We start from the raw sequence: 14763 nt of genomic DNA on the forward strand, positions 1-14763 counted from the left end.
GATAGGCACTGCCTCGAGTAAGAGACAAAGGAAGTAAGGTTGAGAGTAGTAGCTGGGGTTTTAAGGCTTATAATAAAGATTTACCTTTCACATTTTAAAAGACTATGATGGTCACATTTACTTGCACATTAGGTTGCTTTGAGACTTCAGGATAGGGAGACACACATCTAACTAACTACAAATGGTGTGTGTGTGTGCGTGAGAGAGAGAGAGAACGAACAAACAGGTTTGGAGTATATATGTTCATTGCTGTGGGTGGGTTCAAAGGGGGGAGCTTTTACTGATGCTTAACACTCACCACCAGAATATGTTTTTTCTTCCCAGTATGTCTTCCTTGGTTGAGTGACAAAAGCCTCAAGCTAGGATCATGGAAAAACTAATAAACGTATGATCTATCATTCTATCAGCTCTCATAAATCTAGTTGATCTGTGGTTTTCACAGGTGACAGTGATTACAATGTATCTTCATAATTACTGTAAAATTGCTACCCGTGTTATTCTCCCACTAGCTGATGTACAGTATTTTGCAGGATACATTGGACTTTATCACACTGAATTCTAGTCAGTGTTCTGACAAGAAAAAGTCCTAAATTAACTTGGTAAGGACTGATATTTTTGATACATAGGCTAGTGGTAAGAGTTCAGTTTTTTAAAAAAGAGAGCTAGAGTAACGTGAAGAAGTAAACTGAAGTTCTTTGTCTTCTAGCAAAAGTCACAACTTGTGTGAAAAATATGTACACTGGAAGAGTCTCACTGAACCTATGATACATTTAAAAGATTGCTGTAGTGGCCATAGCAAGAGCAGAATTCTGCAACTGTCAGCAGTAGTCCCAGTTACAGCTTAAATCTGTTCCTTTCAGACAGATCACAGGGAGATTTGAAAGGTGGCAAGTTGAGCCTACTTCAAACTGCATGCACGGTTCAAACTTAGAGGCACTGCTTGATTAGCAACATAAGAAACGTCCTGCTGGATCAAGCCAAGGGTCCACCTAGTTCACATTCTGATTCCCATAGTGGCCCACCTGCTGTCTCTACGAAATGCATGAGCAGGAGAGAGAAGCATATTTCGCTCCCACCACCACTCCCTTGCAACTGGTATTCAGAGGTATGCTGCTGCTGAACCTGAAGGTAGCACATAGCCAGTGCAAGTAGAAGCCATTGCTAGATCTGTCATCCATTCCTTTGTCTAAACCTCTTTCAAAGCCATCCAAGGTTCCAGCCATTGTCACAAGATGTGTTCATTAATTCCACAGATTACCATGTGAAGAACTGCCTTTTTCCATCCTAAATCTCCCATCAATCACAGTTTCATCAGATGACCCCTGGCTCTAGTATTGTGAGAGGAGGAGGAAAACCTCTCCGCCATGTATAATTTTATAAGCTTCAATTGTGTCTCTCCTTAATTGCCTTTTTTCCCCAAGCTAAAAAGCCCCAAACATTGCAGTCTTTCCTCATAAGGAAGGTGCTCCAACCCTAGTTTCATTGTTGCCTTCTTTAGCACCTTTTCCAGCTCTATAATATCTTTTCTGAGGTGTGGTGACTGGAACTACACACAGTATTCCACTTGTGGCTGCACCACAGATTTACTTGGGTGCCACACAATATCATTAGTCTTATTTTTTAATCCCTAGTGTCTTCCTGCTCTGGACACATGTCCTGCACTGTTGAAGACCAGAGCAGCAAAATAAGCTCCTAATTGAATCCAATATTGTTACACTACAAGCAGTGAACTAAACCAATGCAACATATAAGACATTATATGTAGTATATAGTTTACAGGATGCTGAAGATAGTACATGCTTAAATTTGTATTTTGCAGATCACAGAGAGATTTTCGTGAACTGGTGGCAAAGACAGGTGGTTGTCTGCCAGTCTCTGAGTCAAGCAAAGCCAAATGTTGCTGCTGCTGCCTCTCACAAGCATTTTGAATGAAGGAATTTATAACCACAGTTTTGTTTGGATTTTCAAGCCCAAAGAGAAAACAGCACAGAACTCTTAGTCTTCTTGATCTTAGAGCTGGCTCCAATGGAAGAGATATTGCCCAGAACCAATATCCATTTAATTTAATTCTTCATTGGCAAAGGAAAGGAGTACAAGTACACAGACTGAAGAGACAAGAGCAAGCACAAAGGGTGCATGGAGGAAAAATGAGTGAACAATGCAATCCCACCTAAATGTGTACAGACCAGGAGAACGGCGCTACCCAGCACAACTGGGCCAAAGCCAGATAAGCGCAGCTCCTTGGAACATGCTGGGAGCCTTCTGCCCTCACTTCCAAGAGGAGATCTGCAGATAAAACCAAGTCCTGCTACTGCTCCTTCGTCCCTTTCCCAGGTAACAGCAGCAAAATACATGACCTATGTAGAGGCAGGAGTGCACACCCAAGTCTGTAAGGCTACAAGGTCAGTTCTGCTGCTTTGACTGTTACATTCAGTACAGTAGAGGAAACAATTGGAATGTCTCTGGCAACTCTCTGAAATGGAGGGATGTTGGGTCTTTCCAATGTGTCCAGGATACCTGTGAGCAAGAAGAGTAACAGGTCTGGTTAATAACAACAGGATGTCTTTGCATCAGAGCTTGTCACATTTTGTCTTGCATTACTTTGGTTCTTAGCCTTTCAGAAATCATCTTTGCACATGTTCCAAAACATATCTTTCTCATAATTGGTGCAGTATGCCAAAGGAGGGGCTGGCCTTTAGACGGAATTGTGAAGGAGCCACATTATGAAAGAACAGCCGAGTACTTTTAGCTATTGTCAGCAGGTAAAATTAGAAGAACATTTAGGCAGCTGGTGGGAACAACAGTGCAAATCCAACCTGCCTTCCAAGGCTGCAGTAATGATGGAGGAAGGGTGGATGCAAGTCCTTGATTCAGAAGTGCACAAAAACTTGTACCTTTTTAATGAGGAACAGAATTGTGTGCCAGAAATAGTGACAATCATAAAATATGGACAATCCCCGCATCTTATATGCGTATAAGTAGCAGACCGGTTACATGGTTGCCAGTGTACATGAACATGTGAGTGGAGAATCACTGTATGTGAAATGGTCCAAAGACAGTACAGGGTTCACTACATGCCATTATGAGATCTGAACAGCAACCTGCTTGCAAGAAGCAAGTGGTGTAAAACTCCTGGAAACCCAATGGATCCCTCATGTGGAGGGTTTGAAGTCTTTGAACCAGCAAGGTAAAAACATAGCAACTGATATCTCATTGCAAAGAGAGCCTGGAGATGTGTTCCTCCAGAACAAAAAGTCATCCGTTCCGTTCTCTTACCTTCAACTACCTTGTGATAAGCAAAGTGCAGATAAAGGAGGAAGAGCATGTGCAGGCCAGCAAGTGCTCCACATAAGATGAGTCGTTGGGTATGCCCCACGGTGCGAGATACCAACACAGCAACCTAGCAAAGACAAGAATCTATAACTTACAGATGTATTGACACTAGTGGTAAAATCTAAAAGACAAATACGAAGAAGTGACAGAGCTATCAGTTCCTATAACTTTACCACTGCGTACAGAATTCAGCAGATAGAAAGATCCTCAAAATTGTGACTGTTTCACATGAATAAGTAACTGACCTTTTCAAGTCTCTTGCCCCCTTTTTAAAAATACCAGATTTCCAGCTGCATCAGGGGCTGTAACCATGCCTTGGAGTACTACTAGAACTAGGGTATTTAAGTAAGATTTCATGGGTAATGTGCCACACTGAGGAAACAGTTACTGCCTGCTGGTAATAGCAGATAATAAGGAAATGCTGCATGAATTAGCAAGGGCCTTAGGGAATCTACGCTTGCCACCAAATGAATCAGGCTGTTTCATGTCATGTTCCCATGACTTATGACGCAAACTGCACACCCTTCCTTTCAAAAAACGGAACATCTTTCAGATCCCTGGATCAACAGCCTAAACATATCCACAGAACCTGCCATACACCAGAGCCGTCATTCCTTCAACCTGTGTTCTTTATAGTTGGGGCAATTAAAGGGTGTTCCTTTGTTCTTCTGACAGAAAATAACTACACCATACAGCTTAATGCTGATCAATCAGCTCTAACTTACTTTGAATGACAAATGTTAATTTTGAAAGAGGCACAAAGGACTTTCAGCTACTGATGTAACATATATTGATGACAAGATTTAAGGTAAGTTTACTATTTACTGCAGAGCAATCAACAGTCGATCCCAATCAAGGCTAAGGTAAGAACTATTGCATATGCCTTTGAACCCCTTATAAAATCTCATATGCCTGGAACTTCTACATGGCTGCTGTTACTCACCATTCGTAGTGTGGAAAGGCCACCAATCCCCAGCCAGAAGATATAAAAAAGAGAGTGAAAGTGGATGTTGTAGGTGACCAACAGAGTGATGCAATGCCCAAAAAGGCCATAGCCCTGAAAAGAAGGAAGCACACCCTGAAATCAGCACAAAGGCACATGAAAACTCCTATGTAGAAGTTGCAGCAATAAGTTCTTATTGCATGTTCTCTCTGAAACACCCCAAATCTTCTGGAGCTATATGGGGGTCAATGAACTACAGCTGAATGGAAGAATTATGCCTGGCTACTAGAGCCATTATAAGTTAGGTCTCAGGCATGCTAGCTAACCAATGGGCTTAGTCTTCATACAGGCTTGCAGGGGTGAATTACATTTCTCTTTGGAAGCTAACCAGAACCACCGAATTTCACTCCCATCATTCCCCTCCCATAAGAAAAACACCTCACCTCTGGCCTTGGGTGTACGCAGAGTAACACCCTGGCCAGATATAGCAAATGAGAGCTGTTCCTCTATATTTGGTACAGATATATAGCCAGTAATTAACTATGAGGGAAGATTACACTCCTGCTTCCTTACTCTACTAGGCAGCTGAGAAACTAACTCTTACTTACCAGCAGTGACAACATTTGCACCATGGTGATCTGGGCATTGCATAAATACGCCAAGAAGTAGATGAAAGACGAGACGCCTAGCCAATAACCGAAACAGGTACCAATTGCTGTACCCATCAATGTGCCTTCTCTCTACAGAAAGAACAAAGAGAATGCTAAACAGCCACTTCACACAAACTGAGAATGAGGCTATCAAGCAACATTTGTCATAAGGACATGATCCAAGTGAAGATTGCAGTAGTCATTAACTGCACCTCAGTAAAAAATTCTCCCTCACCAGGCAAAGTCCAAATCCTGTCAATGTCCTTGCAAATAAAGTTCAACAGCTAAGTGAAACTTTGGTTAGTAATCTGCCAAGAAAACAGGTTTTCCTCCTTACAATAATGGTGTCCGACGTCTTCATTCCATGTAGCAAGATGGCAACTAGTGTGAAGACCAACATGAGTGGACCATAAAGCTCACCAGCTATCTTCTGTAAAAGAGTAGAAACAGTTGCAATTTATTAGATTACGGGTCCCAAACTTACCTCAGTCACGTTGCTCCTGCAGCCTCTAATGCTGCCATCTTGGATCTCTTAATCCAAGATGGCAGCGCCTAAATTTCATGAAATTTCATGAGAACCAAAATGGCATCACCTGGCGAACAGGCAGGAAGGTGAGTGTGCCAGATGCCATAAGGTCTGGGTGGGCGAACATTTTGGCAGGAGAGCCACATTATCCCTCTGACACTGTGTTGGGGGCCGGGGAAAAAAGAATTAATTTACATTTCAAATGTGAATAAATTTACATAAATGAATACATTAGATATGGCTGAATGAATTTATATGAATGAATTTTTACTAAGCTTATTTATAACAAACATGAGAACTATAATACAGGCATGTAAAACCACATGAGAACTGTGAACGGTTTCCCACACACCTCTTGCACAGTGAAAACATACAGACCAAGCCAGAAACAAATGGAGACATAAGTTGTTCAGAGGCAAGGGGGGGGGTTAAAATAATATCCAGCGAAAAGCAGAAAACACATGGAGACCATAAAATGCCTTGCTTTAACTCAGTCCGCGGCTCACGTGTGGTGGTCATGACTAGCAGTTGCAGGCCAGCACAGGCTCCAACAGTCTCCGAGGGGCCAGAGGCTCAATGGAGACTGGGGCTTCCCTGTGGGCCGAACTGGGGGCCCTCAAGGGCCACAAATGACCCCGAGTTGGGGTTTGCCCACCCTTGCCCTAAGGTGTTGCAACATATACTTTGGGAACCCCTGGCTTATGGGAGCCATTGGTACCAGTCAATTAGAAAAAGCATCCAAATCCTCATTCACACATTACATAATTCATTGTGGAGAAATGGCAGAAGTACAACTAGCAGCAATAGAAACCAATTATGCTGCTTTATAAGCAGTAAGTGTTTCCTGCCCTTTCCAGCAAATGGCTCTGAGACTATACTACTGACATCAGTACCATACAAATGCTGATGGATACAGTTAGATAATTTAATTTCATATAATACATTCACAAACTTGGAAAGTAGATTCTAGGATCATCAATGGTGCCCAGGCAAATCACCAGTCAGACCAAAGGCAGGCCAGCTGCTCTTTGACATTGAGGCAGTCAGAATAGTATTGCCTTTCCTACCAACACAAGCTCACTGCGACACTGGAGTACGCTAAATGGCATCATGGGAAAGGGGCAAGTGCGGAAGGCAGAGAAGAAAAGGGAAGAAAAACAGGACTGTCAAGAGGGAGGTTTGGCAATGCACTCTTCCCTCATTATCTGTACCTAATTTGTTCATAAAACAGTCCTTGAAGCAAGAATTTGGATAATCACAATTACACTAATTTAAATGGGACAAATTCATTCCAAAACCTTTCTAGGTCCACCCAAAAATCACTCTAAATGTCCAATACAATAAGGTATTGTGTGGCATGACAGAACAACAACAACACTATATAGCATCAATAAAGAGATAAGTCAACAATGAAAATGTTTCAGAAGTTCTAACATTACATAATGAGATTTAGCCCCTCGTTTTAGCTGCAAACTCTGAGCAACTCTTACATTTCACTCATTTTCCCACTTTTCTCAATTCTTAAAAACTTCTGTTCTTTACAAACCATATTCACAAAAATTTGTTGAAATACAACACAAAACCAGATCCACTGTAAAAGGGAGAGTATAATGCATGTCTTGAAAGTGTACGGATGCACTATACATCAGACAGTGCGTATCACACAGCTGCTTCCCAGACTGTGCACTGAAAATTTTGACACTGATAAAGAGGGATGGTCTTAATACGCACAGTACAGATAAAATGGCCTCTTCAGCCTAGAAAAGAGGCGCCTGAGGGGGGACATGATTGAGACATACAAAATTATGCATGGGAAGGATAAAGTGGATAGAGAGATGCTCTTTACACCTTTACATAACACCAGAACCAGGGGACATCCACTAAAATTGAGTGTTGGGAGGGTTAGGACAGACAAAATAAAATATTTCTTTACTCAGCATGTAGTCAGTCTGTGGAACTCCTTGCCCCAGGATGTATCTGAAGGCCTTAGGACCTCAACAAGTGGGAAACCTTGGCCTCTGAGCGGTCCGCTTGGAGGCAGGCTGTGCAGCATGGCCTTTCCCAGTTTGAAGAGACACTTTGCCAGCAGTCTGAGGCAAAGAGGCAAAGGAAGGCAGGCCCATAGCCAGGGAGACAGGCCAGGGACAGACTGGACGTGCTCCCGGTGTGGAAGGGATTGTCACTCCCGGATTGGCCTTTTCAGCCACACTAGATGCTGTGCCAGAACCACCTTTCAGAGCGCGATACCATAGTCTTTCGAGACTGATGGTTGCCAATACTAAGGATGTAGTGATGGCATCTGGCCTGGATGCCTTTAAAAGGGGATTGGACAAGTTTCTGGAGGAAAAATCCATTAGGGGTTACAAGCCATTATGTGATTTTAGAAATGGGCTATGTCAGAATGCCAGATGCAAGGGAGGGCACCAGGATGCAGGTCTCTTGTTATCTGGTGGGCTCCCTGGGGCATTTGGTGGGCCGCTGTGAGATACAGGAAGCTGGACTAGATGGGCCTATGGCCTGATCCAGTGGGGCTGTTCTTATGAACGTACAGATAGTGGGGAAAGATGTACTCCTAAAACTTATTATATAGTGATAAACCTACAAATTGAGAAAGAGGAGTGAAAATGCTGCATAGTGAGGCAAACCTCAAATGACAACTTCTTGATCAGTAAAAAAAAAAAAGGTATCATGAAATGAATCACTCCTCCCACTTGCTTGGCAAGTTTGACCAAACATCTTTGACAGATTTACTGCATCCAGTGGGAAAGGACTCCTCAATCCCTACTTTACGGTGGTAAAGCTTTGATTTTCTGCCCAACTACATTTGGAATGTGACAAGCAATCTACACTAAAGTTTTGTTGTCATCATCACCAGGAAAATATCACTGAGCATCCATGACGAAACACAGGCACCTCTGTTCAATACCAACTTTAAAGACTGGGAAAATGAAGCAGAAAATAAATCCACAAGTCAATCTACCTGGAGGTTAGAAGCTCTTTGTTCTTAGGACATTCTCAGTTCTGACAGGCTAAGAAACAAAACTTCAGCCTAGTATTTGCGTACACAAGCTCACCTGAGGAAAATTAATCATCTTCACGGGTATCATGGACTCCAACAACCTGAATGAGAACAAGTAGTACAGGAGAGTTTCAATAGCAAAAATAGTTTAGGAGAGGAGATTTTTGTCAAGACAAAAATTAAAAACATATAAAAACCTCAGCACCCCTCATCATAGCCCAAACCCGAACCCTTCTCAGCAGATGATATTAAGAGAAAGAAAAACAGGATCAAACATATTCAACATAACATGTAATTTGGCCCCAGGGGTGACCAGCAATTTGTATCTCCAAATCATCACTATAGTGTATGAAAAATTAATGGAAATCCAATTTCTACTCACTGAACAGGAAATATAAAAACTAAGGAAATCTGCTAAGCTGACCCCCCCAAGCCCTGTTGTGTTCATACAACAACATCGAAAGATTGAAAGTGAAACAGCCTGAAAAAAACTTGTTTGAGGAGTGAAAGCATAAGTAGGAGAATCTTTGACCACCCCTCACAAGGCTGCCTCATAAAAGGTCTATCAGCCAACAAAAGAGTAGTGCATTACTTTTCTCTGGAACTTAAGGTCATAACTAGCTTATTATTATATAGAAAGATGTTGGACAGGAAATAAGTGAATTCTGGACTGGACTGTGCCTATGCTATTAACATAGCTTCACATATAAATGGCAGCCTTGGCCACTGGTAGACATGGCAAAAGCAGAACATGAAGAACAATCTACTGTACCTGTTCCGAACTTGGATTGGCTCAACATCAAAGTAGGGCCTGAGGATATCAATATTGGCATACAGATTGAAGGCCTTTGAGGCTTGTCTCTTTCCAGCCTGCCACATCTTAAGAAAAGAGAAAGTAATGCATCAAATCAAGTTCTCATCTCTCATGGACAAAGGTGACTGATTTATTACTATTCTTTCTACTTTTCCACAGGGATCAGTATAAATCCCCACACTTAAGTGACCACAGCCCTTCTCCATTTCACCTTTACTGATCTTTGCAGTCATGCACTGGATAGTTGTGCTGCTGCCAAATCCAGACACTGGCTTGAAACTGTTGGTAGATGCCACTATCTCTACAAGTAACTGCTTCCTACTCATGCACAAAGTTCAGTCTTCCACACCATCTCCAGGCAGAAATGCATAGGGACTATTAAACAAGCAGGAGAGTCTGCATGTAAACTGATTTATTGGTGTCTCTCAGACCTAAGAGAGAAACAAGGAAACTGTTTGGATACTTGGAGGGAGCAGAAAGAGCTAAATCTAGTTCTGGGAGATGGGTTTTATTAACCCAACTGTAGTATTATATGCCCAGGCACTGAGGTAAGATGTCTTAGCATATTTGGCATCAAGGACAAGTCAGGCACACCTGCGCAGTTTGGGCACACTCAACTGCCCTTGAAAATATGTTGGGTCATTGAACTCTGTGCCTGTGAGCAGCAGAATGCTAGGAAGAAGAATCTTATCTAGGAATGTGTTTGCGGTGAAGCTAGAACTAGCTAGTAGACAGCCGGTATGAAAAGTAGCATCCTTGTGGAAATTTCCCAACTACGTAATCTTATATCATGTGCTTTGAGACTTAATAAAAGGCTGGGTCAGGAGCTGGGAGAGGGCACTTCACTTCTCCCTTGATTTCATTCTTGCTCCTGCTTCCAGCACTTTCAACCTCTCTGAAACCTGTGTCTGTTGTCTAATTCTTGCCATGACTTTTCTGCCACACCAACGCAGCATCTCAGGCTGCTCCTCAAGTAGCACCAAAATGCTACACCCAACACTGCTACACTGAATGTCTAAGTATGGTAAGGTGAGTAGTCCACTTTTTTTTCTTCCAGACTACACATTGTCCATCTGCAAAAGACAGACAAACACAGGACAAAGTACCAAGACATTGTCCCCAGATGACTATGATCAGATAGCTGGTTTCTCACACTTCTGTCTCCTGGGCTCAGAATTCCACTCACCAAAGCAGAGGAGCAAACAAACTTGCTTACCTGATCAGCTACCTGCCGACCCAACTGTCCCTTAAAGCCTTTCATTCCCAAGAATTCTCCATCTTCCTCATCTGCAGCTGCCGCTTCTGCATCCACTTCTTCCTCTTCCTTCATACGTTGGTGCATCTCACCCATGTCTTCAAAACTGGAACCAGATGTGTCATCCATATTCTCCATGTCAATCACAGCAGAGCCACCACCCTGAATAATGGGGGAATATGCAAACAATTAAAAGCAGACAATATCTACTCAGAGAAGCAGCCCAACAACCATAGAGAAGGCAGAAACATGTTCTCATCAAGTCTTACCTTGAGGGGAAACAGAAGAAAAAGGTTCAAAAGGACTAGAAGTATCACCATTCCTGAATATTGCCCTCCTAATCACTCACGCAAATAAATCCCAATTCTTAGGAGGAGTAAGGTGACACTCTATTCCTCCAAATGATCTTCATGCCAAAAGGTTATTAGAAGCTACCACCGGACATTATGAAGAGAAATGCAACTAGCAAATGCAGTCACAACTTAAGGTCCACAAGGTCGCCAGTTCGAGGCCACCGGCACCGTGCGACCTTGAAGCAGCTGACAAGCTGAAGCCGAGCTATTCCATCTGCTCTGAGCGTGGGAGGATGGAGGCCAGAATGTGAAACCAGATCAGAATGAAACACCTGAATGTTGTGGTTCTTGAAAGAAAGAACCTTCTTTCAATTGTAAAAATCCCTATGGGGATTTAAATAAGCCTGCCTATGTAAACCGCCTTGAATAAAGTCTTGAATAAAGACCAAGAAAGGCAGTATATAAATACCTGTATTATTATTATTATTAAAAAAAAGATAAGCATTCTACTCTCAGGAGCTTCAAGCACCTGTGACAAAATGAACCACCAGACAACTCAGTACAAAAAACCCCAAATACACACACTACAAAACTACTAGAGATCAACACAAGAGACCTGAAGTTCTGGAAAACTGCATTGCACGAAACTAGGGGTTTTTAGGCATTTATAACCACAGAAGGCAAAACTAGTTGGAACTCTTTACCCACAAATCTTAGCAATCATCAGTGTGTAAAGTCATAATAAAGAGAAAGCTGCTACCACTTTATTTAGGACACTAGTCTGTTGGTTTATCAAAAACAGTTCCACTGCTCTTAGGCTGCAATCCTGTGCACACTTACCTGGAAGTAGGTTCCATTAACTATAGTGGGACAAACTTCTGAGTAGCCACGCATAGAATTGGACTGTTAATGAAATAAGGACAGACAATGCTGTAGGGAAGTCCATAGCAAACTGGCCAATGACATTTTGTCACCTTTGGAAAGTCATCATAACTTTACAGAAGCACAGCTACATAGTATACAACAGTACAACTCATGCTTTTTCATGATCAAATTAACCCAGTGGTATTCAAACTGAGGCGTTGCGATGCCCCAGCCTGAGGGTCCTGGTCCCTTTCCCCTTAAGGGGCGGGGGCAGCCAGGAGGCAGGGAGGAGGCAGTGGCGCAATCCCCAGGATCACACCGCTCAGGGGGACACTCCTGGGGTGTGGGGAGCCCTGCGCGGCCTTCGGCAGGGCTCCTCGGGTCAGGGAAGGTGACAGCGGGTCAGGGAAGGTGACAGCGGAGCTATCGCACCCCGCTCCACTAAACCGGAAGTGGTGCGCGATTGCTCCACGTTCACTTTTGACCAGGCTGCAGGGACTGGGGTGCACCCTCCAGTCCCTGTAGCAGCCGTCCCTGGCTGTGGGGAGCTGGGTGCGAGCGCCTGCAGGGCTCCTCGGGACAGGGAAAGTGAGAGTGGGGCGATCGTGCTCCGCTTCCCGTTTTGTGGAGGAGTCCTGAATGTCTTCCTTATTTTGTTGGAATATGTTACCACATGTGTGTCTTTCAACATGAAGTGTTGTTGCCCCCCGCCCCCCCCATATAACTGGCTCCTGCTTCTGGGAACCCCAGCATGGCTAAGGGTAAATGAATGGCCTCTTAACACACCAAAAAGGTACTGAAGGCCAAACCCTATCCAACTTTCCAGTGCTGATGCAACCATGCCAACAGAGTGTAATCTGCACAGGGTTACCAGATACAAAAGAGGGGAGCAGAGTGCCTCTACATTTAATCATTGTATAGAAGAGGAATTTTGGCCAGTGCAGCTCAGCATGGAAGGGTTCAAAAAGCTGCACCTACTCAAATTCCCTCTTCTTTACAATGGTTAAAGTAGAGGCACTCTGCCCCCCATAACTGGTAACCCTAGCCAGTGGCATAGCTAAGGAGGTGCAGAGGGTAGCAACTGCACTGGGCAACAAGCTTCAGGGGCAACAACTTGAGCTTGACACTAATGGTCAAAATTCAGTTCAATGCAGAATTTAATGCAGAACACAATGAAAGAGACCCTGTCAAAATACCTCTGTTTCAGTGTTTCTTAAACAAACTGTGGGTTGGGACTCACCAGGTTGGTCCTCATTCATTTCAATATTTTATTTTCAACATATTAGACTTGATGCTACCAAGGTACGTAACTGCATTTGGGGACATGTTACAGATCTGTACTTTTAACAGGCCACTATATGTATGCTTTTAACAAAGATAGTACATGGGACTTACTCCTGGATAAGCATGGGGAACATAAGAACAGCCCCAGTGGATCAGGCCATAGGCCCATCTAGTCCAGTTTCCTGTATCTCACAGAGGCCCACCAAATGCCCCAGGGAGCACACCAGACAACAAGAGACCTGCATCCTAGTGCCTTCCCTTGCATCTGGCATAGCCCATTTCTAAAATCAGGAAGTTGCACATATGCATCATGGCTTGTAACATCTAATAGATTTTTCCTCCAAAAACTTGTCCAATCCCCATTTAAAGGCATCCAGGCCAGATGCCATCACCACATCCTGTGGCAAGGAGTTTCACACACCAACCACACGCTAAGTAAAGAAACATTTTTTTTTGCCTGTCCTAACTCTCCCAACACTCAATTTGAGTGGATGTCCCCTGGTTCTGGTGTTATGTGGGAGTGTAAAGAGCATCTCTCTATCCACTCTGTCCATCCCCTGCATAATTTTGTATGTCTCAATCATGTCACCCCGCAGGCGCCTCTTTTCTAGGCTGAAGAGGCCCAAACGCCATAGCCTTTCCTCATAAGGAAGGCGCCCCAGCCCAGTAATCATCTTAGTCGCTCTCTTTTTCACCTTTTCCATTTCCACTACGTCTTTTTTGAGATGTGGTGACCAGAACTGAACGCAATACTCCAGATGTGGTCTTACCATCGATTTGTACAGCGGCATTATAATATTAGCCGTTTTGTTGTCAGTACCTTTTCTAATGATCCCAAGCATAGAATTGGCCTTCTTTGCTGCTGCCGACTGGGAGGATTGCAGCCTAGGATTGTTAGAACCCTTCCTTTTTTGATGATGTCACTCATGGACCATGACATCACTTCCGGTGGGGCCTGACAGATTCTCATTCTGAAAAGTGGGTCCTGGTGCTAAAAGTTTGAGAAAGTTCTATTCTATCCAAAGGTAAAGACAGGCACAGTAGGGGCTTTCCGGCTGCCGCCCTCTCCACGCCTTCCTGGGAGAAGCCTCGCTGACTCTGATGAGACTGGCTCCTGAGTGGCCCCGACGGGACTGGGCTCCAGGCCTGCCCAGTGCCGCAGCGCCCCCTGCTCGCCCACTGAACCCGCCGGGCCCGGCGCCCCCGCCCGTACCTGCATGTTGTCCTCGAAGGCTCCCCACTCCGCAGGGCCCGCACCGGCCCTCACTCCTGCGGCTCCTGCGGCCGAGGCCGCCCCGGGGCCGGACATGGTCCCACCAGCGGCTGCGGGGGAGCGAGCGCTCCCCCCTCCCCTTCAGCGGCGATGCCCGGAGGCAACAAGGCCTAACTGCGGAGGGAGTGCGGAGGACCCGGATGTACCGAGGCTCAGAGGCTGCGGACCGCCCCAGGTAAGCAGTGGACGTGGAGGCGCGAGAACTCTCGCGATGTTTCCCGAGAGCAGGCCTCGACCCGGCGCCATCTTGGTTGCTCCCGACACGAACGTACACAGCAGCTTCCGGAGGCTGCTTTGCGGCAGAGGACAGAGGAAGGGCGCGGAGGGAGGGCGAAGTCCTCACAGTGCAAGACGCGGTCTCAAGAAGCGGACTTAGAGCAGCAGACCCCCACAAGCGTCGTCGTCTCGCTGCCACGCACAACATGGCGGCAATAAACAGCCAACGAACTTCCCTTTGCCCACCCACGTGCCTACGTCACAGGACGTTGTATATGTCACGTGACGCACCG

The 14763-nt window shown here is 44.6% G+C and overlaps 1 protein-coding gene across 1 annotated transcript; it reads right to left on the reverse strand.

The window, feature by feature from the left end:
• Nucleotides 1-2048: 2048 nt before the first annotated feature.
• On the reverse strand, nucleotides 2049-14422 carry YIPF3 (Yip1 domain family member 3). Its single transcript, XM_066611570.1, has 9 exons — nucleotides 14195-14422; nucleotides 10502-10702; nucleotides 9244-9350; nucleotides 8527-8572; nucleotides 5264-5356; nucleotides 4885-5016; nucleotides 4277-4390; nucleotides 3277-3400; nucleotides 2049-2517 (listed from the first exon to the last, which is right to left on the reverse strand). The coding sequence occupies exons 1-9, from the start codon at nucleotides 14288-14290 to the stop codon at nucleotides 2396-2398; spliced, it is 1035 nt and encodes a 344-aa protein (XP_066467667.1). The 5' UTR covers nucleotides 14291-14422; the 3' UTR covers nucleotides 2049-2395.
• Nucleotides 14423-14763: the final 341 nt, after the last annotated feature.

This window comes from Tiliqua scincoides, chromosome 1 (assembly GCF_035046505.1).
Source record: "Tiliqua scincoides isolate rTilSci1 chromosome 1, rTilSci1.hap2, whole genome shotgun sequence".
Lineage (NCBI taxonomy): Eukaryota > Metazoa > Chordata > Lepidosauria > Squamata > Scincidae > Tiliqua > Tiliqua scincoides.

Bases quoted from the DNA above. Each gene is read 5' to 3' on its own strand.
- YIPF3 (XM_066611570.1), bottom strand. From the start codon at position 14,290: ATGTCCGGCCCCGGGGCGGCCTCGGCCGCAGGAGCCGCAGGAGTGAGG. The intron at 5,017-5,263 runs GTAAGGAGGAAA...TTCTTTCTGTAG, and splicing joins AGACGTCGGACACCATTATT to AGAGAAGGCACATTGATGGG. The intron at 2,518-3,276 runs GTAAGAGAACGG...TCTTGCTCACAG, and splicing joins TTATCACAAGGTAGTTGAAG to GTATCCTGGACACATTGGAA.